We start from the raw sequence: 24930 nt of genomic DNA on the forward strand, positions 1-24930 counted from the left end.
TTAAAAGCAGAGGCAGTCAAAACAACCAGCAACTCTGGAAGCTTTGGGCAGTTCCGAGAAATGAAGAAAATGGATGACTTCCAAGAAGGCTGTCTGTCAGAATGGGAGAGAATGGGACATGCAACCACCTGCAGGCAGTAAGGATAGAAATAATCCTGTGGTCTCCCAAGCCAGGCAAACAGAACAGCATGCTGGGAGCTCTCCTAGGAGCAGACAAGGGAACTAATTGCTAGAGGCCTTGAACCAAAACTAGCACCGATAGACCTGCTGGAAGAAAAAGTAGGGAGTCAGGGGGGCTCTCTAATATTTGTGCCTGTGGGAACTTTACATAATAAATAATCTTTGGACAGAACAAAACTATCCGTGAGCCAAGATATTACCATGTCAAGCTGTAACAAACTATGACAAGTATATTTATAGGTGAATTATTAACTCCCAATTATTAGTTCTGAAACCCACAAAGGTTCCAAAAGCAAACTTTGAATCTTCTACATAGGAATTTAAATATGCGTAAGGACACAAGCAACACACCAGAGAAAGTAGACAGCAGACTTTAGAAGAGACAAGCCAGGAAGAGAGGCCCAACTTTCCTTTCCTCTCAGTGTCTCAACTATTTGCTCCCAATCTTGATTAAATCTGTCATGTTTTGTCAAGAGCAGAGGGAAATGATGAACTGGAGTTCGTTAAGGAACTCCTGCAGGGACTAGCAACCAGGGGATGACCTTTATGTTCTGTAAAGTGAATTAAGTCATGGGAAAACAGGAAAATCAAGAATTAGGACAAAAAATCCCACCATCACCTGCATAAATGAGCCAAACAGGTTTAGCCTGATCCACTAAAACCCTGACACAGGCAAATGTTATAACTCAGCATAGCAGGGGAAATACAACCGCTGCAGCAGCAACAGCCATAACACCAACAAGGGCATAAACCCCACAGCCAGGGGTCAGCGGGGAAGCGGCACATGCCCATGGGAACAACTGTTCCCTACAACAGCTCCTGTGGGTGTGCATGTGCTTACACAGACAGGACCTGCACATGCAGGAGCACTGCTCCATGCAAAGCCATAGCTTGCTGGCTTTCACAGACTCAGAGGACGGTTGAGGCTGGTAGGGACCGCCGAGCGTCATCTAGTCCAACCTCCCTGCTCAAGCAGGGTCACCTACACTGCTCAGGATTGTGTCCAGACAGCTTCAAATATCTCCAGGGAAGGAGACTCCATCACCAGGCAACCTATTCCAGTGCTGGATTTATTCCCACCAAGATGCTGAATTTGCAGCTTCACATTCAAAACAGGATCTAAAATAAAAAAAAAAAGCAGCTCCCTAGGGCACCGTCATGATCTGTTTGACCCAAAAGCTGCTCCAAGTCACCAAGATAAATTAGGAACACAGTATTCCCTGTGGCCATGGGATAGGGATTAAAGATCTTGAAAGGTAATATCCTGCTCTGAGCCTTTCAGCCAATATAACTATGATACCGATTTCCTTTCCTTGGCCACGTACCTTGTGCTGTTTATGAAACATACGTGTTTTGGGAAATAAGTCCGAAAAGAAGACGGATTTTTTCTTTCATGGGACTGATGATCATATGAATTCTTATAACCAAACATTAAGTGGATTAAATATAAAAACTAAGACTTAGTGATCCTCCAGAGAGTAAAAAAAAGCGTTTATTCTGTTCCCAGTATACACTGAATGTGCTTTACATGCGCTTTAACAGCATACTTGAAGTTTCAAATTCACGCAGTGCATTGCTTCCCTCTCAAAGGCTTGTAGCTCCCTCTAGAGCCCTTTAGGCACATGGAAGATTTTAATAAAATGATGGGAAAATGAATTAGGAAACGATTAGGTAATGTCCTTGCTAAGAACAAGCCGGAAATGAGTTGAAATTAAGAGTGACCCACAGTCTTCTCTTCTTTCCTCTCAATGATTCTTTTTTCCTCCCATCAAACCTGTAATAAGTATAATTGACAAAGATGCCATGAGACTTTTCTCCCTCCCCATCCTGGGCATGGATCAGCCTTCCCACTGAAGGAGAGATCTGGTTCGAGACAATCTTAAGAACCTGAACGTGCACAAGTCCATGGGACCTGATGAAATCCACCCGCGGGTCCTGAAGGAGCTGATGAATGAAGTTGCAAAGCCACTGTCCATCATATTTGAAAAATCATGGCAGTCAGGTGAAGTTCCCAATGGCTGGAAAAAGGGAAATATAACCCCCATGTTCAAGAAGGGGAAAATGGATGACCCGGGGAATTACAGACCAGTCAGTCTCACCTCTGTGCCTGGCAAAATCTTGGAGCAGATTCTCCTGGAAGGCATGCTAAGGCACATGAAAATCAACAAGGTGCTTGGTGACAGCCAGCATGGCTTCACTAAGGGGAAATCCTGCCTGACCAATTTGGTGGCCTTCTATGATGGGGCTACGGAACTGATGGACAGGGGTAGAGCAGTTGATGTCATCTACCTGGACTTGTGCAAAGCATTCGACACTGTCCCACAAGACATCCTTGTCTCTAAATTGGAGAGACATCAATTTCATGGATGGACCACTCAGTGGATAAAGAACTGGGTGGATGGTCGCACACAAAGAGTTGTGGTCAATGGCTCAATGTCCGGCTGGAGACCAGTAACGAGTGGTGTCCCTCAGGGATCGGTGTTGGGACCGGTCTTGTTCAACATCTCTGTCGCTGACATGGACGGTGGGATTGAGTGCGCCCTCAGCAAGTTTGCTGATGACACCAAGCTGTGTGGTTCGGTTGATACACTGGAGGGAAGGAATGCCATCCAGAGGGACCTTGACACGCTTGTGAGGTGGGCTGATGCCAACCTCATGAAGTTTAACCATGACAAGTGCAAGGTCCTGCACCTGGGTTGGAGCAATCCCAGGCACAGCTACAGGTTGGGCAGAGAAGAGATTCAGAGCAGGCCCACAGAGAAGGACTTGGGGGTCTTGGGCGATGAGAAAATGAACATGAGCCGGCTTCAGTGTGCGCTCGCAGCCCAGAAAGCCAACCGTATCCTGGGCTGCATCAAAAGGAGCAGGACCAGCAGGTCGAAGGAGGTGATCCTGCCCCTCTACTCTGCTCTTGTGAGACCTCACCTGGAGTATTGTGTGCAATTCTGGTGTCCTCAGCATAAAAAGGACATGGAACTGTTGGAACAAGCCCAGAGGAGGGCCACGAGGATGATCAGGGGACTGGAGCACCTCCTGTATGAAGACAGGCTGAGAAAGTTGGGGCTGTTCGGCCTGGAGAAGAGAAGGCTGCTTGGAGACCTCATAGCAGCCTTCCAGTATCTGAAGAGGGCCTATAAGGATGCTGGGGAGGGGCTCTTCATTAGAGACTGTATTGACAGGACAAGGGGTAATGGGTTCAAATTTAAACAGGGGAAGTTTAGATTGGATATAAGGAAGAAGTTCCTTACTGTGAGGGTGATGAGGCACTGGAATGGGTTGCCCATGGAAGCTGTGAATGCTTCATCCCTGGCAGTGTTCAAGGCCAGTTTGGACAAAGCCTTGGGTGACATGGTTTAGTGTGAGGTGTCCCTCCCCATGGCATGGGGGTTGGAACTGGGTGATCTTAAGGTCCTTTCCAACCCTAACTATTCTATGATTCCGTGACTCCATTTGCTGTTCCAGAGAGGCCTCTCAGAGCACAGCAAGTCCCCAGGACTCAGAGGTACTGTGAATCCTAGGAAACAGAGCCCCATCAAGACCCATTTATCTGTCTGTGACTGCTGCCTCTCTGGTAACAGCCCATCAAAGGGGATGGTCTGCTGAAGGTAAGCTTGGTGAGAGCACCCTTTCAGGACTGTGAAATAGCCCTGTCTATTCCCTACCGAGATTTGCAGAGTAATCCGAGATGCCTGGCATTGGGAGCCTCCAAGGGTGGGTGGTGACAGTGCTCGCATGTACCTGCAGGCATTTGACTGAGGCGAGTCCTGTGCCAGGAAGGAGAGATGCAGCTTGTCTCCTCTTTTGAGGTATAAAAATTCATCCCATAGTGGGTACTTGCATATAATCTTAAAGCCTGGTGTACATTCAAATCAAGCAAGCCCAAATGCCTCTGCTTGAATTCTGAGTCCTGTAACACACACAGGATTCCTACTTGTTTTGGGAGCAGAGTCTTAACTTCTCTAAAGACAACTGGTACTCTGAGCAGCAGCAGAAAACCCCCTCATTGCAGAGGGCAGGATTAAAGAGCTGCTGTCACCACCATTGCCCAAAAGCCACTGTCTCCATGCCCAGAAACTGTGGCACTCAGTCATGTCCTCATATCCCTTCCTTCCACTGCTGTACATTCGTGTTTCATACTTAAGGCTGTCAACACCCCAGTCTAACAGCTATGACTGCATTTCTAATGAAGTCTGGAGAGGATTTGGGATACTGGTAAGCTCACCCAGCTTTCATACTGGTATGATCAGACCTGGAAGGTATCTGTGAATCCTTAGCAAGGACAGGAAAGCTTTTGGGAGGATCTGGGATCCTGGTAAGCTCACCCAGCTCCCATACTGGTATAATCAATCCTGGCAGGTACCTGTGAGTCCTTAGCGGGGACTGGGCAGGCACTGTGTGTGCTTGCAGAGGGGCTGTGCCACGGCAGGCAGGCAGCCCTGTTATGAGCAGCAGAGGTGTGACCAAGGATGGATAGCCTGTTTTGGGACTGCAGCCCAGGAGAAAGTTTACCTTGATGGAGCCTCAGCTGCTAGGGGTGACTGCACTGTGTTTTGGCAGTGGCAGACCCAATTGTTGTCGAAATCTCTGCATTCCTGTGCATGGGCAGAGATGGGTCAGCCCAAACCAAGTCAAACTGCTAGAGGACAAGAACTAGTAACACTTATGTTCACCAAGTCACCTCTTGGGATGGCTGTTAGTAATCCCTCCCTTTTTGTAACCTAGAAACATCACCTGTTTCTTTTTTCCAACAAAAAAGAATTGATAGAGCACCTGTAGTTGAGTGTAAATAGGCACCTCCAGGAGCATCCCTAATAAGTGATACTCATGATGTTAGAGCCAATGTTACACCCGAGCAAAAGCAATCAGTGCAGGCAGGGCTAGACAGAGAATACATGGCTCTGGGATAGGGGTGCATTTTCTTGGAGAATTAGAGCAGACACCACTTGCTGATGCATGTAATAATATAGGGAACAGCCACACGGGGAATTTGATTTTTCTGAGGATTACAGAAGGGAAAAGAAGTACTTGGTGCATTTTAGATCTCTATTTTCTTGTGTAGTGACTCAAAATTACAAAACTTCCAAAGGAAAGGAGGAGAAGCATATTTAAGAGACAGAACAGAGAAGACAGCACAAATTCAAGACACAGTTGCTTCTCGGGCTTCACTCACTCGTTTGGAGTTTTCTCCTCCAATTCTGATACTTATTTAACGCGGTTGAGTGAAAACTGTTGGCTCTCTGCAGTGCTGAACAGAAACAGGAAAAACACCTGGTCAGATAGCACAGCAAAAACAGAGGAGGGAAAAAGGGGAGGAGGGGCACGCGGACGACGGCGACAACAAAACCTCCAAACCCGAGCCGTGATTTCCCGAGCCCTCTCCCAGCTGCGGCGGCCGGGAGGGGGCAGCGCGCACCCGCCACCGGCCCCGCTGCGGGAGGCAGGGACAGGCCCGGAGGGAAGGAGCTCACGTAGATCCTTCTGAGAGCCAAGCTGCTCGTGAAGATCTAGATAACCCGGCTGGTATGGTGGGAAGGAAGCGACTGCAGGGAGGAAGGTGTCAGCAGCTGGGTGTGGAGGAGAACATGGAATTGCGGAAGAAAAAGGATAAAATCCTTCAGTGGCTGCATGGCACCACACACTGCTGGGCACACTTTAGGGTTTGCCGCTGTCCTTTTTTTCTCGTGCCCTAAACAAGTGCTCCATTATTGAAGAGTCAATTTAAATTGCTGTATGAAATCCCCTCTTTTCTGTTTGGATTAAAAATGCATATATGGATGTGGGGGTGGTGGGACATGGGAAGAAATGAATGCCGATGGCCTTTTATTTTCTGCAAAACAATTTCTTCGGCTGTTTTTAGCACATCTTTTAGTTCTGACCTTCCGCAGCTCCAGAAATGAGTTTCTATTTGGAAGCAGACTGTTCCCAAACCTCTCCCCACCTCTCTGCTAGCTACATCCTTTGTGCTTTCACCTGACACAAAATTTTTAAGCAGCTACTGGTAGAAATACTAATTTAGCCAAGCAGAACTCTCTATTGCTTCCCAACATCGCCCTTCCTTAGGCAACACTGTGGATACTGCCAATAACATCCCAAATTTTTACCAGTAGGAAAACATTCTTCCCACCCTGCAATCTAAGGGTGAGGCACAAGTACTCTGGGTTACACTGCATCTTGGAAATGGTGTTTCAGTTACAGCGCCCGAAAGGTAGAAACCCCCAAACGAAGACATCTTTAACAGGTTCAACCTGGCTACACTGCAGGCAACAGCCTCCACTCCCCCCATCCCTGACTTCATCCCTCAGGAGAGGCTGCTGGAGCATCCTCAGGTCAGGACGTTGCTTACCATCAGCAACTTTGGATGTTTTGGGGCTTTCCTCCACTGCCACAGAGCTCCTGGTGAGCGATGCCCACCTCTGGACGGGGCTCGGGCAGGTGGGGAGCTCCAGCAGCAAGGTCTGTCCTCCGTTCACTTCCGAATTTGATGAGTCGCCGTTAAAATCAGACTCCTCCAGCTCGGAGCTACAGGGTAACAGGGCAAGATGGAAAGAAAGCAGGACATTTCAGAAGATGCATGGCATGGAGGTATTCATTCCCCTTCAGTGCAGCAAGCATTGACAGCAATGCAGGCCACAGAGAAATAGGTGTTTTTGCAGCCAGAGTCAGCATCCTCATTTTGCTCTTTTTCACTGCTATTATTACAGGCCTGTAATTTGCTCTAGGTGCAACACAGCTGAGCTACACCTATTCCCATCAGACTTCTGCTGCCTGGATTCATGCCCACAACCTTTACTTTCAGCACCTGAAATCAAACTGCTGCCGAGACAAACTTTGGTGAAATACCACTTCTTGGTTAGCAGGGATGGGTCCTTCTGCCTGCAAGGCTGTACACCAGGATGAAGAGAGGTAAACAGCATTTGCAATACTGTAATTGGCCTAGAAACAAGGCACAAGGGACAAAACACTACATTTTTACCTTTTCCCCCCTTAGATTTTTTGGAAATCGGAGGTATACCATAGAGAAAGAACTCACTGGAGGCCAAGTCCTGATCGGTCAGAGCAGCTTGCTCTGACTGTGAGGTGGGCTTCACCCTCAAATTAAATACAGTTATTGCTGAACCTGGCCTCATTGCCCATGTGGGATGTGGAACCAGCTCCCCTCTCTGGTGGCAGCTGAGCACACATCACCTGGCAAGCAGTGGTGGTGCCAGTACCTCCACAGCTGCCTCGTGACACTGCTCCGGCAGGAACAGGCTCCTGGGAGCTGTTTGCCTCGTGGCCTCACTGGAGCTGCTCACCTTGGCAACAGGCACTTTGAGGCCTTCTGATGTGACCATGTTCCCAGTCACATCCCACCATCCCACTCTGCATGTTTCTAATGCAAACAATACTGCTAACCTAATTCATATATTTATCATGACTACTAATAGCTCTACCTTAAAAAAGAAGAGCTTATGCCATGAGTAGTCCTGCTGGCATGGCAGGAGAAAGCTGTTTGGTGTTTATACAGCACGACCTTGTAGAAAGTAAAGATTGACTGTAACAGCCCAAGGCACAGCCCAGGAGACAGGAGAAATAAGAGTTAAAGAAAAGGCTGCAGTCTGTATAAAGCCAGGGTAAACGCCAGATGGGTAGCGCCCACCATCCTGGCTTTGCCCAGTTCAAACGAGCAGTGCTGGGAGGCAAGGATGGGAGCACAGCTCCAGGTGCGTTGCTCTCTCAGTAGGCTGAATCAGCATGGCCTTAAGTTTCAGCACTAACATGCACTTTTAAGATGTCTTTCAAGCTGTGTCGAGCATAGAGAGAGATATAGTTAAAAATACGAATATATGAAGTCTTTGATAGTTGAGATCCTGTGTGGATGGAGAGATACCACACTGAGATTGGGCAGAGTGCCACACAAAAGAAAAAGACCTGCCATTAACATTGATTGATATATTTCTGTTTTAAAGAGCAAAATGTTTATTTTCCTTGGCTGGCAAGGAGGTAAGTGCTATAGTGCGAGCTACAGCTTCTCCTCCGATCTCTGCTTGCTAGGTGGTCATTATCCACAAGTACCTTAAGCCTGAGCTGCAGAACCACGTCACTGAGCTGGTGGTTTTCCCCATCCCACTAAGTGCCCCACAGCCAGCTCAGCAGTGCTATTTGTCACTTACTATTTCTCTCGTGCCCCATTTTTCAGCAGGGGCTGGCCTCTGGAGAGCACCACAGCAGTGGGGGGCTGACCTCAGGGGTGATAGCTGTGGTGTCACCCCTGGCAGGAAACCAGGGGCCCTGCTACCTGGCCACAAGGGCTATGAAAGTGAAGGGAGCTGATCCCTCAGATCAGAGGGATTAGCTGACTCTCACTGCTGCCTGGGCGGAGCGGACACCACAAGCCAGAGGGTATTGGTGAGGGATACAAGTACAAGCTCTGCAGAGGGTCTGTCAAGCAGGTAGGAAACCCTGTGTCCTGTGGGAGAGGAATTCTGGAGAGGTTCCTCCTTCTCCAGACCCAGGCAGCAGAGCACAAAAGCCATTTAAAACCACTGTAGGGAATAGAAAGTTGCATTTCTGAAAGTGTGACTCTCCACAAACCACACACAGCATCACAGATAGGTGTTTAAAGGACATCAAGAATTTGAATGAGCATCCTTACAGAGCAATAGCTTAGTGTTTGCAACAGTTGGCTTTGGGTTCACCCTGATTTGTTTTTTGCCTTTCCCCCACCCTGCTCTCCCTCTTCTATTTTAGTTCTCAGCAAGGAGAACTGCTTTAGTCCCTAGATATCCATCTAATCCTTAGACGGAATGAACTCCTACAGCATCCTGCCCAGAAAGCCAATACATTCTAATTTGCACACAGAAATCGGGCTTCCTCTGACAGCTCCCCAGGGGTCATCAAATTTCAGATTTCTTAGGGGTGGGCAGGAGCTGGGAGAGGCCTGTGGTGTGGAGCTGCAGGATGATGCCTGAGGTGGGAGGCAGCCACACAACAGGATGCACCTTTTGCCATAGGCACACCCGCTGCCCTAATCCCTGATCCGACGTATTTCAGTGCACAAAGAGCTGAACCCGGGCTGATCAGGACAATGTTTTTCCCTCTGATTCAGGCCCCTGTGTGGGATGCAAATGTTTGAAGATTTGTTGCAGAGTGACTCATGTGTCTTGGGGATTTATGGCTGCGGTAAAGAACAGTTGTTATTCTGAGAGGTTTGTCTTTTCCTTCCTTCCTCCCTCCCTCCCCCCCCCCCGAGTTGTACATACATTCTGTACTGTATTTTGCTATATTTTTCCTTAGTGTTCCAGAGAAAACCAAGCAGCTCTTACAGGTTATTTTATAGGCTTACTTGTATTTTAAAGTACCTGCTTGTGTCACTGGTGACCATGACTCGGATAGCGAGAAGGTTGTGCTCCGTCATCTCCTCCTCAGGGATGACCCTCACGGTGGCCCACTCAGGGGAAGGAGGTGAGAACCAGCTTTCCAAGTCACGGCACTCAGAGATGCTCTTTGCCTTCTTTGGGGAAGTGGGCTCATCAGCTGTGGGCAGGCAGTGATCTGGGAAAGCACAAAGGTGACAGCAAGGTATTAGGAGAGGACAGAGTCCATGGGAGGAACCTCGCCCCCATGTTCAAGTGGTCCTTGGCCATCACTGGTGGTTTCTGTGTGAGGCCCTGTCTGTGCCCACAGGCACAGGCAAGGTGTGTGCACTGACAGCCTGGCACAGCAAGAACATCCCTTCAACCCAGTACAGCCCTGCTGGGGTTCATCAGCTCAGATGCAGAGAGAAGCAGACTTCAGGGGCAGCCTCAGCTTTTGCAGCTATGAATCCTCGCTCTGCTCCATGGGACAGTCACCAGGCTGGATGCCTGGTGGCAGCAGTACAACATGTGCCAGCCACACAAGTAGGGATTTATGGTCCCTTTTCAGGTCCCTGATTCACATTTATGTGTGGCAGGAAGCACATGGACCAATCTTGCCTGGGGGGCTAAGGCTTCAGCCTTTCATTGGAAGTTTAGGTCAATTTAGGACAGCAGGAGCAAGAAAGTAAAAACAGGCTCTTATTTTTGAGTGTGTACAGCACAATCAGACACTGATTTGGGAGAAGAAGCATCATCACAGCAGCTAAACAGCACCATCCCCGAACTTCACATTCAGGCAGGAGGAATGAAGAATAAAGACAAGTTTCCTTTGCTCACCTCAGGTAATACAAACAGAGCCACAGACAGATCATCCCTCCCTGTGAAATCCTTAGTTTTGGAGCAACCTCACCTATCCACAACCTCCTGCCCAGGCAAATACAAACATACAGCTGCACAAGTTCCCCTGGGCCTTGGTGCAGAAGGGACAAATGACAAGCTCCCAGAGAGTGGCTTTGCTCAGTTTACCTCCCATGCGTGGTGCTTTTGCCGGATTTAATTCAACACTGCTGCTTCTAATTTACAGCTGTATAGGTGGAAGAAAACCCAACCCGGACCTGGGACAAGGCTTACTTTCTCATTTATTAGAGAAACCTATCTAGTAAACATCAATTAAACTCCTCTTTAACTTTGAGTTCCTCCATTTATTGCAGGAGTGTATTTCCCTCCCCCATCCTTTACCTCACAAAGGCTTTTAACTCAAACATCAAATGTATGCATGGTTGAATGCAGAAAACAAACCCACAGGGAACAGCAATGCTACAGGCAAATCCCAGACCATCAGGAGGATTATATACACCACAGAAGACAGAGTACGAGCCCATGGGACCCTACAGAGCAGCAATTTCCCACCTGCAGGTACTGCAGCTGCACAACCCACACCACACCAAGCTCTAACCCCATCTCAGATCACTTGGTCCATCTGTCACTGTCCCCTCTCTGGTACCATTCCTATAGAGCTCTGAAACAAGGTTGCAACAGCAGAGCTGTGCCTTTATTTTGCATGATTCATGTAGCTCCTGGCCTCCCCCAGAAAAAGAAAACTGGTGTCCCGAGCTTCTGCACCACTCCCAGTTATTGTCCATCCCCTCTCTGTGTCTGAAAACAAGCACCACAGAGGAAAGCCCAGCTGCTGGTGGCAGGGATGACTGCTTTACAGGTACAACTCTTATGCTGGCTTGGTGAAGCTCTCTTATTTGTGCTCACAGACTGACTAACATGGCTTTGAGTCCTTTTTTTTTTTATAGTTTTACCGATTCGGTCTTTCCCAAGTGACACAGACCTACACACTTTCCGAAGGGCAGAAGGGATCTCTGTTTTTTCACCCTTCAGAGAAGTCAGTGTATTTTCTTGGCTTGAAAACTCCTCACAACTCCACCTCTCACAAGAGTTTTGTGTGGTTTTGTGGTGTTTTCTTAAATACTTCCATGTACAAGAAGCCAAGGAGGATGGAGGAGTGGCTTGCTGCTTCTTCAGAGCAAGATGCTCCCATGTGAAAACATGTGCTCAGGCTCTACATCCAGCTCACTAGCACCACAGCAGCCACGTGTTTCTTGACCACAGATATTTCATTTCCTTTGGGAGATGGAGAAAACTCATCCCTCTCTGACTTGTGTTTGACTTCTACTTTGTCCCAGCCAGACCACCCACCCCAAAGCTGCCCACAGCAGTGCACAGCAAGCCTGGCAGCATGGGAAACCCTCCTAGGAACAGCCCCTTTCTTCCCCCAGAGCTGGGCTGGACCACAACGTGCCATTTCTACTCTCCAGAAGCAAAGCAGAAAGGGGTATCTTGAGCCAATTTGTAAAACCCAAGTCCTTCAACTTGTCTTTCTCCTTAGAAAAAGCTGCATTTTATATGAAAATCAGAGCAAGCAAAGCTGAACAAAAGTTTGCCAGCTTTGTCTATAAACTTTGTACCCATGCTGGCAATAAGCACTGCCCAAGGTTGCTGCAAGTGGCTGTTAAAGAAAGTCAGTTCCGCCATTTGCTGCATGCTCAGTACGTACTCCTTCCTCACCTCGCTAGCAGGAAAGAGGAGAAAACATGTTTATGACTAACAGACACACAGCTGGAGAGCATTGAAACCCACAGACAGACTACCTAAAACGATTCCCAGCATGGTTCCTGAATGTGAACAGATTTCCAGCCAAATCCCTCTGCAATAGCCCATTACACATCCAGTTTTCAATCATGATAGATGTAATAGTTAGAGCCAGTGAAGGGCCCTCAGGATATCTTCCAGGACACTAGATGAGGTGATGGATGGCACCATCACCTCTCTGAAGAGTTACATATTTACATTTCTGTGCTCCTTTTTTTTCCCCTCTCTTTCTTTCATTTTTTTATATTCTGGTATCAATTGAATTCAGCACCTAGAAGCTGCCCCCGTCAGGAATCTATTAGACAGCCGAGTCCTCCCTGAGCAAGATAAGCTTGCATTCACAGCAATATCAATCAGGTTTAAGATCAGCAACCGGCACCAGCACCCACTTCAATCCAGCAGATCCCTGCCCATGGCAGGTGGGTTGGAACAGATCTTTACAGGTCCCTTTCTAGCCCAAGCCACTCTAGGATTAGAAAGCAACCCCACTCCTCACTAACATATTTAATCAATATTTGTACTGTGATATATGAAGTTGAATAAACTATGTTGCACTCAACTCCATAGAAGCAGAGACTGGGGTGCCTGGGTGTTTCAGTGTGTGGGATGTGCACTCATACATGGGGTTACACACTCCACAGGACATTTAAAAAGATTAAATTTAATGCTGCTGCTTCTCATTGCAGGGCTGCACCTTGGGTAACAGGCTCAAACAAAGAGCAAAGGTGTCCCAGACACCCAAGTGTCAGGGTTTTGTAGGCTCTGATGACGTTACACAACTTGACTGGTCTCTCCTGAAAGCAGCCCTTCCTGCAGCACCAGACTGAACCCCAGTCCCACAGGCATGCACTGCATGGCGAAACACAGCTCAGAAGAGCACTTTAGGCTCCTGCAAGACAGAGATTCCAAGCCCCAAGAACAAGAGGGGTACAGACCAAATAGAGAGAGCAGGGACAAGCTGCTGCTGGCTTTGTGTAAACACTGCGGAAGAAGAGCATGGCCATTTCAAACAAAAGCCTGGAGGCTCTGCAGGCCTGGAGTGCCCCTGGGAATTATTACCTGCCTCTCCACAGCAATGCAAATAAATCTGATCAGCCATCAGATGCGACTCCACCACTAGCCATTGCTGCCATCTATTTTAACGGAGTATCAAAAGGAGAAACATGATTTAGACGAGGAACCCAAAGGCTGAGTACTTACACAAAAGTGAGGCATACATTTATGCTCCTGAACAGATGGCTAGGCTAAATAAGCAGCAGCCCTTTTACCTTCCAATTTCAGCTGGGAGCTTTGCAGCTCCCTCTTGAATCCTGGACAGCCTCACAGCACCAGCAGTCAGGGCCTCCGTGAGACATCAGCACAGTGAGGCTGAGCAGGAGCATACCGATTTTTTGGCAATCTGACTCCAGGGTGGAAACCAGGCTCTAAACCTCAGCGCCCTGATTCCCATCACACTGCAGACTGACGGTTGAACACCTCAGACTGGTACCTCTAGTGACCATTGCAATTAACTGGTCATGCACTGAGCTGCTGGTAAACCAGCCCTCGTGGAGGTGCAGATGGGTCCTGGCTGGAGGCTGAGCTGTGCTGGGGGGTAAGCGCAAGTTGTTTGGCACTTCTGGGCACATACAGCAGCCACATGCCCTCTGGGGAAACTCAAGCTCTGGCAGAAGTACTGAGGTGGCCATTCAGCTGCTAAATCCAAGGTGGCAATTCTCATGTAAGCTCCTGCTTGAGCCTTTCATAAGCCTGTGCCTGGCTGTACTTACCACATTATCCATTTCCTCATCAGAAGACACAAAAATGGCCAAACTGCTACTCCTGAAGGGGAAGTGGCACAAGAGTGGACCCCTAAGGCTGGATCCCTGAGGCAGCCTGTGGTGCTGCAGGCAGCTCTGTGGCCAGCCAGCACTCTCATTCCGCATCAGGGTTCCTGCCCAGGACAGGAGATTTTTCTAATAGAAGCTAAGAGACTGAGTCAGAAGAATTGAATTTTGTAAGATAAACACACACAATGGAAAAGCTGGAGAGACATCCAGTGTGTAGGACAGAAAAGGGCACAGCCCCATTTCCTGCCGATGCAAACTGGTGCTGTGCCACTGACCTCCGTGTGGCAGCACCAGACATTATCAGAGGCGAGCCCAGTCCTCAGGAAACAGTCACTCAAAATAGCATTTGCGCAAGATCTTATTTGATTTCCATCGTGCTCACTTCACATTTCCTACTGTCTGTCTCAGAATGCCAAAGACCTCCAGCAGTGAGTACTCCTGCTCTGTAGCACAGTTTGGGTCGGAGTCCCTACTACTCCTTTGCTAAAATGTTCGCATCCTTTACATGGGGTGGCATGGACAAGGCATACATGGGAAGGTGTTAATCTTTGGTCACAGCCAGCAATCTGTCACGCGAATACGGCTGCAGGGACAGGCAGCACACGCCACGAGTATGTTGCAGCACACTGCTGGCCAGTTAAAGTGAAACCTCCTGACAACTGACCTGTGGAGCTTCTTTGGGTGCTGATGTTTCCTCAACTAGTAAGTATGACCGAGCATATGATGATCCTTCCTGATCCATAGTGCTGCCACAGTGCTTTGTTTTGGCCACACCATTACCTTTCTCATTGGTCTCCTGATTCTCCTCTGCCAAGCACCCTGTGCCTTCCCTAACTGACTCCCTACCTCCTGGCTGCCTTTCCCCAGCAGCCCTTCTTAGGGTGATGTCCCTACTACCATGGCTCTGGGTGCTCCCTTCCCTTCTCTCCCAGCTCCAGACCTCAACAGCCATCACCCAGCTGCAGGCTGGCTCTGGGCAGTTGCTGGGGCCAGGGACATGTTGCTGGCTCCACAGCAGGTGGACCTGGCCCAAGGTGAGGGCTTGGAGGGGCTCTGCTCATCAAAGCAACAAGAACAGCTCTGCGGTACCACAAAACCAGCCTCTCACTTCCTCTGCCTAAGCCACACGACAAAAACACTGCTCCCAAATCGAGAGAGGAGTCAGCCTGGGCTGGAGCACACAGGCCAGGGGCTGCACTTTGTTGCTGGGCACAGTGTGCACAGAGGGAGGTGAGGCTGTTCTCACCCTCACCAGCCCAAGGGCACTGAACACGTGGACAAAGGGCAAGCTGCACCATGGCATGCTGCCGGCAACTGGCCTTTGGAGAACACACTGCCTGCCCAGCTGAGGCCTGGAGTGAGTTTGTCCACTCCAGTACCAGACTGGCAGCAGCACCTCCACACACAAGCTCTACTGCCCATCTCTTCAGTGCAAGTGTCTCTCCTCTGTCAGAGCTCTCCTGATCAGAGTCCCTGACTGACTGGCACTGATAACAAAGAGTGGGTTTTGTTTGGGTTTTTTTGTTATGCGAGCAGTGGAGCTTAGCTGCCTTCAGTCACTCAAACAGCAGCAGTACAGCCAGTGATTTCAACAGTACAATCCTGTATTCATCTGGCCCTCCCACTTGAACACCACAAACAATTTGGATAAACAATTTCTGCTTTGTCTGTGTTTCCAAACCCACCTCATCCTCCTCACACACGGAGAGAAACAACTTTTTTCCTTACAGGGTAAGGATTTAGCTAACCATGTGGTAACTGAGATGTATTCCTAAAGCTTCATCTGCAGGGCTCGCATGCAGATCAGCACTCATTCGGAGATCAGGGCTGGTCAAAACACACTCCAGTGTACAGGCTTGGCCAAACAGCCCCTGCAGACCCCACAGGCAGATGCAAACCTCTTTCCAGTAAAACACGCTTATTCTCCATTAAGTGTCATGCTGAGTTTTCTCAAGTCAATGTTGTGCCAGCTCAGCCTTGCATTTGAGACTGCAATTTTTGAGCCAAATCTCAAATGAGTCACAGATGCAGCCAGTGAGGGACAAAGACATTCAAAGAGCTCTGCAATGCCAGGATGGTTGACGAAAATTGGAGGTGGGCCTTACTGCAGATACTCAGATATGGTCAAGGAGCACAAATCCTCATTTTTTCCTAGCACCAATAATCCAAATACCACAGCTTGTATATACAGGGCTTTAGTCACTAAAGGTAAATTAGCAAGAACATCTGGGACTGTCTTGAGCCATCTCGTGACTTCTGGCTAGACTTGCAGGAATTCACCTACCAGACTCAGCAGAGAGTGCAGCTGAGTGGACTGAACCACTCAGTGAAGCTTGTACCACGGAGGAGAGAAGGCAACAAAGTAATCCAGGCCTTTGGGACAATGCAGCAAGGTGGCACCCTGGACTGACAGCCTGCATCCAGAGCCTCAACACCTCCAGAATCCTCCACCCCACTTCAGGGGTGGACGGGCTGTACAAAGATGCTCCCATCTCAGCACAGCCACTGAGCAGGAGCCGGGCAGGGCTGGTACCTTGGCAGGGACCTGTTTCAAGCTGATTATCAAATCTGAGAAACAAACTGTAGTTTGTTTATGGCTCTGCCAAGTAGCAGCCTTAAGTAGGAATATAATGATGGTATTTGGAAGTCCCTGTATATACAAGTCCAGCAGCAGCCTCCCCGCAATAGTTTTTAAGAGACTTTTCCCTTCAGTCTCTCTGGAGACCAGCTAAGCCCTGCAGAAAGCACACGGGCTGAAGGCAGCTTCCTACAAGCAAAAAGCATGCAAATTCAGTATGGTGGTTCTGCTCATTGGAAGATCATCACAGCTGTGATTTTCTCAATGGCAGACTTGTAAAATTCACACACTTGCAGAATAACACCTGGTGATGATCCTCCACAACCTAAAAGGCATTCTTGCCCCCCTCTCCCCACCTTAAATAACTTTTTGTATCAGCATCCTCAGTGGTCTGGATGCATTTCAGCATCTAACAAGGCCTTCAAGCAGCACTGCTTTCCTTCGAAGGCTCTATGCCCAGCAGGAATGGCCAAGGAGGGAGAATGGCAGCAAATCATCCAGAAGCCCAGAAACAAGGATGGAGAAATCTCTCAGCATGTGGGATCAGGGACTCAGGGATCTCAAGTGCTTCTGTGAATACCTTGGTTCACTTTCCTCCCTCAGGTACAAGGGCAAAGCTGACAGCCAAGAATAGCAGTGAAGAGGTCTTTCCTGTCTGTAACATGCTGCATATTACAGACATGAGCTACGTGAATGTTCTTAAAGCCCTGAAAACTTGCAATTAGCTTTGTTAGTCATTTTCTCCTACAATGATTTTAGGGCAATTTATACCCATGGAAATGTGGTCTCCCCCACAGTTATCAGGCACCTGTGCTGGTTTTGCTCAAGATAAACAGGAGCAGCATGGCTGCATGGGCCCATCGGCATTGCCTGGGAGAGATCAAACCTCTCCCAACATCACATCCCAAAGGATGAGGGAGGGTGTGCATGGAGCTCTGAGTAGTGCAGACCCAAATCCAGGACTGATGCTGTGCTCTGCACGGTGTGGCTGGGCCAATGCCAGTTCCACTACATTGCTCAGCCAAAAAGCTGAAGCTCAGGTTTTGGAAAGCTCAGCCCCCAGAGCTGTTTACTGCCCCTCCGTGACTAACAAACTGCAAAATGCAGCCTACCAGCAGGCAAGCTCCCTCTGCTACCACACAACAGATAAATGCATCATCACATCCGTCTTCCTGGTCCCTGAGGCTCTGCCAACACACCAGCCCGATTTAACGAGAGAAAGGTGCTGAGTTACACACTGGTGTCTCACACACACTGTGGCATTTCACAGCGGCACAGAGAAGCACTGAAACCTATTTCCATGTTATGCTATGTTTGGCAGTGCAATTGCAATGGGCTTGTTTAGCTGATGAAAACACCAGGGTCCAGTGAGAGTCCCTGTCAGGGGTCTCCTTCAGGAACCTGCCTAGGAGCAGAGTGCCACTGTACATGTGGCTAAGGAGAGGCCCTTTCCAAAGGAGCTTACTGTCCACCCACCTGGGGCTTCACAGATGGCTCTTGGCATCTTCTATGATTACCATTAATAAGGAGCTGATAAATAAGGCTCCAGTATCTGAGTGCCCCCACCAGTAACACCAGGGCCAATGAACAGATGTAAGCAGGAGATACTATTCACACTGGCTGGTCCCAGTTGACAAGGCAGCCTGACTTTCTGTATGAGCTGCTGCTGCTCCCGAGTCACTGCCAAACCAGCATCAGGCAAATCACACTACTGTGACCTGGCAAGGAGATGACAAGGGCTCGGGACACAGCCAAGTTTGGGCAGAGCCAGGCCCCCGCTGGGGCAGCCAGACCGGGTCAGTGGTTTCCCTGCACTGCCCACAGAGTCACAAAGCCTGAGCTCTGCCAACAACATCCCCCCCACCATGGGAGGGCCGGGCCAAGCGCCTCGGACACCAGCTGGCTCAGGCAGCTGTGATTTATCAGCAGTGTTCAGGAGCGGCTGCTCTGCGCCTGCTGCTGCCCGTCTTGGACAAAAATGGTCAAAGATGCTCCAATGAAAAATCCCCACCAGCTGCAGCGGCCTCCCTGTCAAGTCAGCACCACCATGCCATAAGCAGCCACAAGTGTTCACGTTTGTCCTTCCTCTTCCCCTTTAGCTGGTTTTAAGTCACAAGAGGGGGACTCATTGTTAAGCAAGGTACAGTGAGAGCTCCTGCAGTATTTCTTGACTAAGGTGAATCAGACCAAGTGGGAGCCCCACACAAGCAGAAAGGGGGAGTGAACCTTGTTGAGCTAACCAAAGTATGAAAACTTAAGCTAATAGAAACCCAGAGAACACCCCTGAAGGCAGATGAAAACCAGAGACAGAGCCAGGAAACAACAAATTTTAAAGTGGCATCCACTTTTCTGCCTTGGGACACAACACACTCAGTGTACTGGTAGTCAGGAACAGACTCTGCAGGGAGGCTGGTCCAGAAAACTCCCCTGAGGGCACCCTGATACATCCAGCTTGGGGTCCCCCAGAAAACACAAGGTCTGGTGGCTGATCAGATGGAGAACCCCTGGCTGGCCCCTTAGAGGGGATAAGAAATTGTTCATACCTGCTGCTGGCAGGGAAAGGGGACCCTGCCATAACTGCCCTGCCTCAAGGGCAGGCAGCTCGCACCCGCTCTGTGGCTCAGGAAAGGCAGACAAAGAAGTGACCAAGTTCTTACAGCCGTGCCTACATTGCACACTTGAGTGCAGGCCATGTTTGGGGAGGAAAAAGGAAACCTACAGGAACTCGGGGTCACAACGCGCACTTGGGATGTGACGTTTTGGCACCTCTGACACCTCGCGTTCTTGTGACCCCCTCCTGGCTGGGAAGCAGCAGTACTTACCCAAAGCTGCCCCAGCCGTGTGAAACTGGCAGAGGGCTTTCAGGTCCTCAGGTGAAAAGCACCACTGTGATCCCAAGTGCTGCTCTCACCAAGAGGAGGTGGGTGCCCAGGCACCCAGGGGTAGCACAGGGCTCACTTCCCCTGCTGTGCAGCTGGCCCAGCACAACCCCCATAAAGACCCCAACCTAGCTTGTGTCCTGCTTTCCCAGCTGACAATCCTGAGGCTCTTGGCCTGCCATTAAACTGTGTCACCCCATAACTCATTCACAGGATGAGTGGACTCTGCCTGGCCTTGTATGGAGCTGCTGACTAAGGCAACGACAGGAGTGAACAGTTTTAAAGTGGAGTTACTCATACATGTAGGCAGCTCTGATGGTGAAAATGAACACCATTTGGCATCGAAACCCGACGTTAAGACATTCAGTCAGCGGGCCACAGATTGATTTGCAGCACACCCAGCACACTTTGCTGCTCTCTGACTTCTTACTGTGTAATAAATAAAAAAATATTCATGAGTCCTGCTTATAACACAGCAGTGCTTTAAGAAAGCTGTGGGGCAGAAGGAAGGCATCCTCATACCTGTGCTGTGGAAGCAGGCTGAAATGAACCCAGCGAGCTCAGGGATGAGCTACAGAACACAAAGCACTCTCCAGGGAAGCACAGCCCACATGGGACTGTGAGAGGGGATGGGGTAACTGTGACATCTTTAGCTTGGTTACACCTTGGTGTTGATGCAATGCACTGGTTACCAGCCCACACTGGAGCGAAAACTGAGCTCAAACCTGTTATAGCTTCAGCTGTGCCCTGTAACAGGAATGTCAAAACATATAAGGCTGCAATGGGAACATTGCCTGTGTCAGATTTTGAAACTGAAGTCATCCCACTAAGGTACTTCACAGATCGCTACCTGAGGAAGCTGTAGGAGTTCTAGCAGCATTCCCAAACTGATGTCCTGTCCAAAATTTGACTTTTCATCACACCTGAAAAAGCACCAGGCAGGTTCTTGTCCTTCAAAAAGGACACCTGTAAAAGATATGTCTGACATTCCACAGATGTCAACTCTTGCCACGTTTCTCCTTTTCCCTCATACTTGCTTCATGGTCCTACAGGAGTAATTTCCATGTTATAGTGGCTAACAGATGGTGAAGAATAAAGGCAACCAGCTCTCCTGTTAGCCATAGGGTGGCACACTGCTCCCTGTGGCAGTGAGGCCTGATCACCTGCCTGGCTTCCAACCACCAGCACCCAACAAACGCTTTCCTGCTGCTCCTTCTCCACCCATGGCCCTGCAATGGGCTCCTGAAGAGCCCCTCCTCCTGTCCCCACGCCAGGAGCCCACCTTCTCCCATACCCCCATGGGCCCACACCAGCACCTACACAAGTTCTTCAGCAGCAAAAGACTTTTTCAAAGTACCCATTACTTACTTGCTAAACAGACACCTGAATTCAAGCATGAAACATGAATGCGAAGCTGGCAAAGCAAGACAGAGCCCAAAGCACACGACTTTCGAATGCATCCGGGATGGTGCACATTAACATTCTAATACAAACTGAGCAAAAATTAATAAAGGAAAAAACACTTTAGTGAAAGCCTACTAGACAAAGTGAAGGTGCATCTTTATCGAAAATTGCTTCTCAAAAAAAACCTGCTGTGGTAACACACAGTGTCTGTAATTTTAGAGTAAATATATATTTTATCAGAGCAATCTGTGCTAGTCTGGTATATTAATGCATGTAGTAATGATGAATTCGGAGTGCAGGGACAACTGTTTCAGTCTCCAGAGTGATCAGTGTCTGTCAAAATAGTATCTTCAGACATAGACTCAAAGCATCAAACACCTTAAAACAAAGACGCGAATGAATGCCTGCAGAATAAATGCTGAAAGAGCAAATTCAAGATTATAGCAATATATAAATTCCTTTGTAATTTCATATTTCATAAAAACATATCAGAAATTGCATCCATTTCAAACAGGTTTGGAGCCCACCACCTGAAGAGATGAGATCAAAGAATCCCTTATTTTTATGTTAACACAGTTCAGGGAGAAAAGGAGAGACTTGGGGAAGCATTTACATGACTAATATGTACACCTGGATCAAGCATTAATACACACTGTCTTCTGCTTCAGTGATATGATCTCTAATGCAAAAAAAAAAAATCGCATCATCTGCAACCATGTCATGCCTTCAAAAACACAGAATTCAGTGCATTTCAGAACTCATTGTTTTGATTGGAATGGGAGGAACGAGTGAGCCAGAAGTGAATTAAAGCCAATTATAGTAACTAATTGCCATAATATTGTGGGAGAACCCAGATCACAGCCCTTGCTTGAGGTCGGAATACATACAGAAACCACTTTCAATGGCATTTTATAGCTGTAGCAACCTAGATGAAAGCGAGAGGAATAGAAATTACTCTTCTTGCAGAACTAATGAAAGGCTGATGTTTTAATTTAAGCAATTTTAAGAAGTTTTGTCTGTGTTCTTTTTTCCAAAGTTCTTTTTCATTATCAAGCATTAGCATTATCATAATAAAGGCAGGTTACCTTTACAGAATCTCAGCATGTTTGATTTTCATTACCAGACATGTAGGCAGGTAAGGCTGCCTTGCTTTAAGATGGGCCTGGCTCTTCAAAAAAGCACACCTGTGTACTTATTTCCAATCCAAACGACCCCTGTGGCAACAGACAAGTTCAGAACCCATTTGAACCAGTATAAAGAGGAGGAAAGACAAAGCATCTCCTGAGCCTGCCAGACAAAGCAAATGTCACCTCTGCATTTCTACTGCTATAATGGCATCTATAGCATCAAGCAACTTTCAAGTCTTAGAAAGCATTAGCTATATCAAGAGCCATTAGTGTCTTCTGCTCTGAAACCACGGTTTTTAGAAGGCAACCAGTCCAGTGCCAGCTTGTGACCAGAGCAGCAGCCTGGTTGCCTTTCAAACAAGCACCACTGATAATTTCAGCTATGTGAAAGGACAAAGCATCACTGCTTCAGGGTGCATTTTTAACAGCACATGCTGCCAGAGACTGAGAGCACTCGAGCTTTTGGAGAGAGCTCAGCACAACAGCAGGAGGAGGATTCAGGTCTTCTACCCACAGGGAGCTCTGCACATGTGGCCAAATCAGGCTCATTAAATTTGTAGAGAACTTAACCCACTAGTCTGCTCCTTCATCAGCAGTACTAGAAGCAAAACAAGGAATATTCAGTTTTATTGTGTAATGGTTTTGATTCAGAGCAAGGGAACTAGCACAAACTTGTTCCCCTCATGCTGCTCATTTTGTCTTCTTTATTTCCTTTCCAAACATGGTGTTTTGTTTTGTCCACTAGCATTCAAGCACATGGACTGTTCACCGCTAGGTATATCCCTCCAGTGACATGATTTGGTAGTGATTTGACTTTTTGGACCTCTGTGCCACCACAAGAAACAAAACTATAACAAATCTAACATTACCCCAATTCCAAGTTATTGTAAGTGAAAACTTATGAGAACAGCATGAACATCTGATGCCTCTCAAAGCTTCAGTGCCAAACAAATCATCACCTTCTGCAGAAAAAAAAACAACCTCTTCTAATGTTTCCATGTCACTGCCTCTGCCTAAAATGATCAAGATGGCAGAAATAAGGCTGCTCTGAATCTGTTAGTTGCACAAAGAGTAAATGGAGTCTTACCCAGATTGTTTTGTCCATTACAATTAAGAAGGTGCCAAGTATTGTCTTAAATAGTATTTGTTGCCCTATGTTTTCATTATGCAAATCATCTCCCCCCCAGACAATAAACTTTCTACTGTACATGGTGGCTTTTTCTTTGGCAGGGAAGATGGAATAGTTCATTGGGAATAACATTTGTTGTTCTTTAGCAATGTTGTCTTTAGCAGCACTGTAAAAAAAAATTCTGTCACTCAAACAACCCTTCTGAGGCTCATTTTGAACTAACTTTAAAAAACACATCACACAATCTTTCCATTAAATTACTGGGATTATTCTTTCTGGGATTTGTTTGTTGTTTTTTTTTTCTTGAAATACAAAGGAAGAGATTACAGTTTAAGAATTGAAGTGCAAGCAAAAAAAAAAAGAAAAGAAGATGAAGGGGAGGAAGACTTAGGAAAGCTTTTTTGGAGACCCCACTGCTTAAAAAGAACCACAAACACCACCTTTAACAACAAATTAAAATTAAGGGAAAAAAAATAAATAGCCATGACAGAGCAAAGGAAGGCTAAAGAAATGAATAAATACATAAACAAGGCCACTGTTAGCATATAATAGGTCACCACTAGTTGAAGCTTCCCAGCATCCGGAAGACACAGGGAGCTTGCAAACAGCACTCAAGAGCTAGTAGCAAAAGTAAAGCTTTACCCACAGTTATTACCTGCTTTTCCTGTACACAGTATAAAATCCCAAACACATTAACTCAGCGTGACCTTTATGATGTTTGTAAATATGCAAATTAAAATCATAAAGAAAGGTAAGAGAAGTGAGAGGGAAGTGGGCAAGTGCCATTTTTGTATGCAATACAAGCAGCTCCCATTCTCACCAACACCAATTTATCATTCCCAGGAAGGAGAAATCCCAACACCAGCCACCTCCTGATCAGCACTGGGTGGGATAACTTGCCAAGGACCCTGACATTTATCTGTTTCAAAAGGGACACATGCAGTTATGCCACCACAGTGAAACTCTCTGGCCTTTGGGTCAGGCCACAAAGATAACGCAACAGCATCCACCAGAAGAGGAATGTGCAGAACCACTGTGAAGTCACTATTAAGTCTCTGTCCTTAGGAAACATTTTTAAAAGGAAGAGATGAAACAAGAAGACTTACAAAGAACTACATTTATTTTTGTTTACAGCAGATATCATAAATAAAGCTAAAACAATTTTCACTGTGTGCAAAATACAGAATTTCCATGTGAAAATTTAAATACAGCATTAAAAACTATTTAATAAAAATATTCAGTTAAGATTATAAAGTAAAATGAAGACAGAAGATTGAGGAGGAGAAGGACAGAATCCTCACTGGCCAGGAAGAGCTAGGAGGACTCTGCAACAGAGGGTAAAAAACACAGCAGTGGAGTGGTTTGAAATGGCAGGCCTTTATGTCATGACCTTCACCTGAAAGCATGCTGAGCTCTGTAACAAAACACCATAGCCCTGAAATACATAGGAAGTCACGTCCTAACCATTTGTGCAGGAAGTGACGCTTAAAATACAGAGAAGGTTTCTGTGTGGGCACAGAGCGGGGACTTTCAAAGCCATCAAGACATTCTGGCATACCCACACAAATAAATACTATTGCTTAAGCTACACAAATGTACAGGTCAGCAAGATAAGGAGTGTAGAGCTCTGACCCTGCAGCACTTCAGCATTCCTGGCTGAGGTGTGTGAAATGAGGCAAGTGGCAGAGGATGTGTGGCCTCTCCTGAAAACTGCCACTTAGATCAATTCCCGAAGACCCTTCCCTTTAGAAGAGGATCTCAGGAGGGAAGGCTGGGTCATGACCATGTCAAACAAAGCTTTAGTG

The 24930-nt window shown here is 47.5% G+C and overlaps 1 protein-coding gene across 1 annotated transcript in view; it reads right to left on the minus strand.

Moving 5' to 3' along the window:
• MICAL2 (microtubule associated monooxygenase, calponin and LIM domain containing 2) overlaps positions 1 to 24930 on the minus strand; it is a 118505-nt gene that overhangs the window by 31745 nt on the left and 61830 nt on the right. The window contains exons 25-29 of the mRNA XM_061464237.1: positions 11996 to 12099; positions 9506 to 9714; positions 6980 to 7113; positions 6524 to 6699; positions 5351 to 5425 (exon numbers count right to left, since the gene is read on the minus strand). Of these exons, the coding sequence (XP_061320221.1) occupies positions 5351 to 5425; positions 6524 to 6699; positions 6980 to 7113; positions 9506 to 9714; positions 11996 to 12099 (698 nt within the window). The remainder of the gene's footprint in view (positions 1 to 5350; positions 5426 to 6523; positions 6700 to 6979; positions 7114 to 9505; positions 9715 to 11995; positions 12100 to 24930) is intronic.

Source organism: Pezoporus flaviventris, unplaced genomic scaffold, assembly GCF_033815535.1.
Source record: "Pezoporus flaviventris isolate CSIRO_AGI_PZ_B2104156 unplaced genomic scaffold, CSIRO_AGI_Pfla_v1 ptg000036l, whole genome shotgun sequence".
Taxonomy (NCBI): Eukaryota; Metazoa; Chordata; class Aves; order Psittaciformes; family Psittacidae; genus Pezoporus; species Pezoporus flaviventris.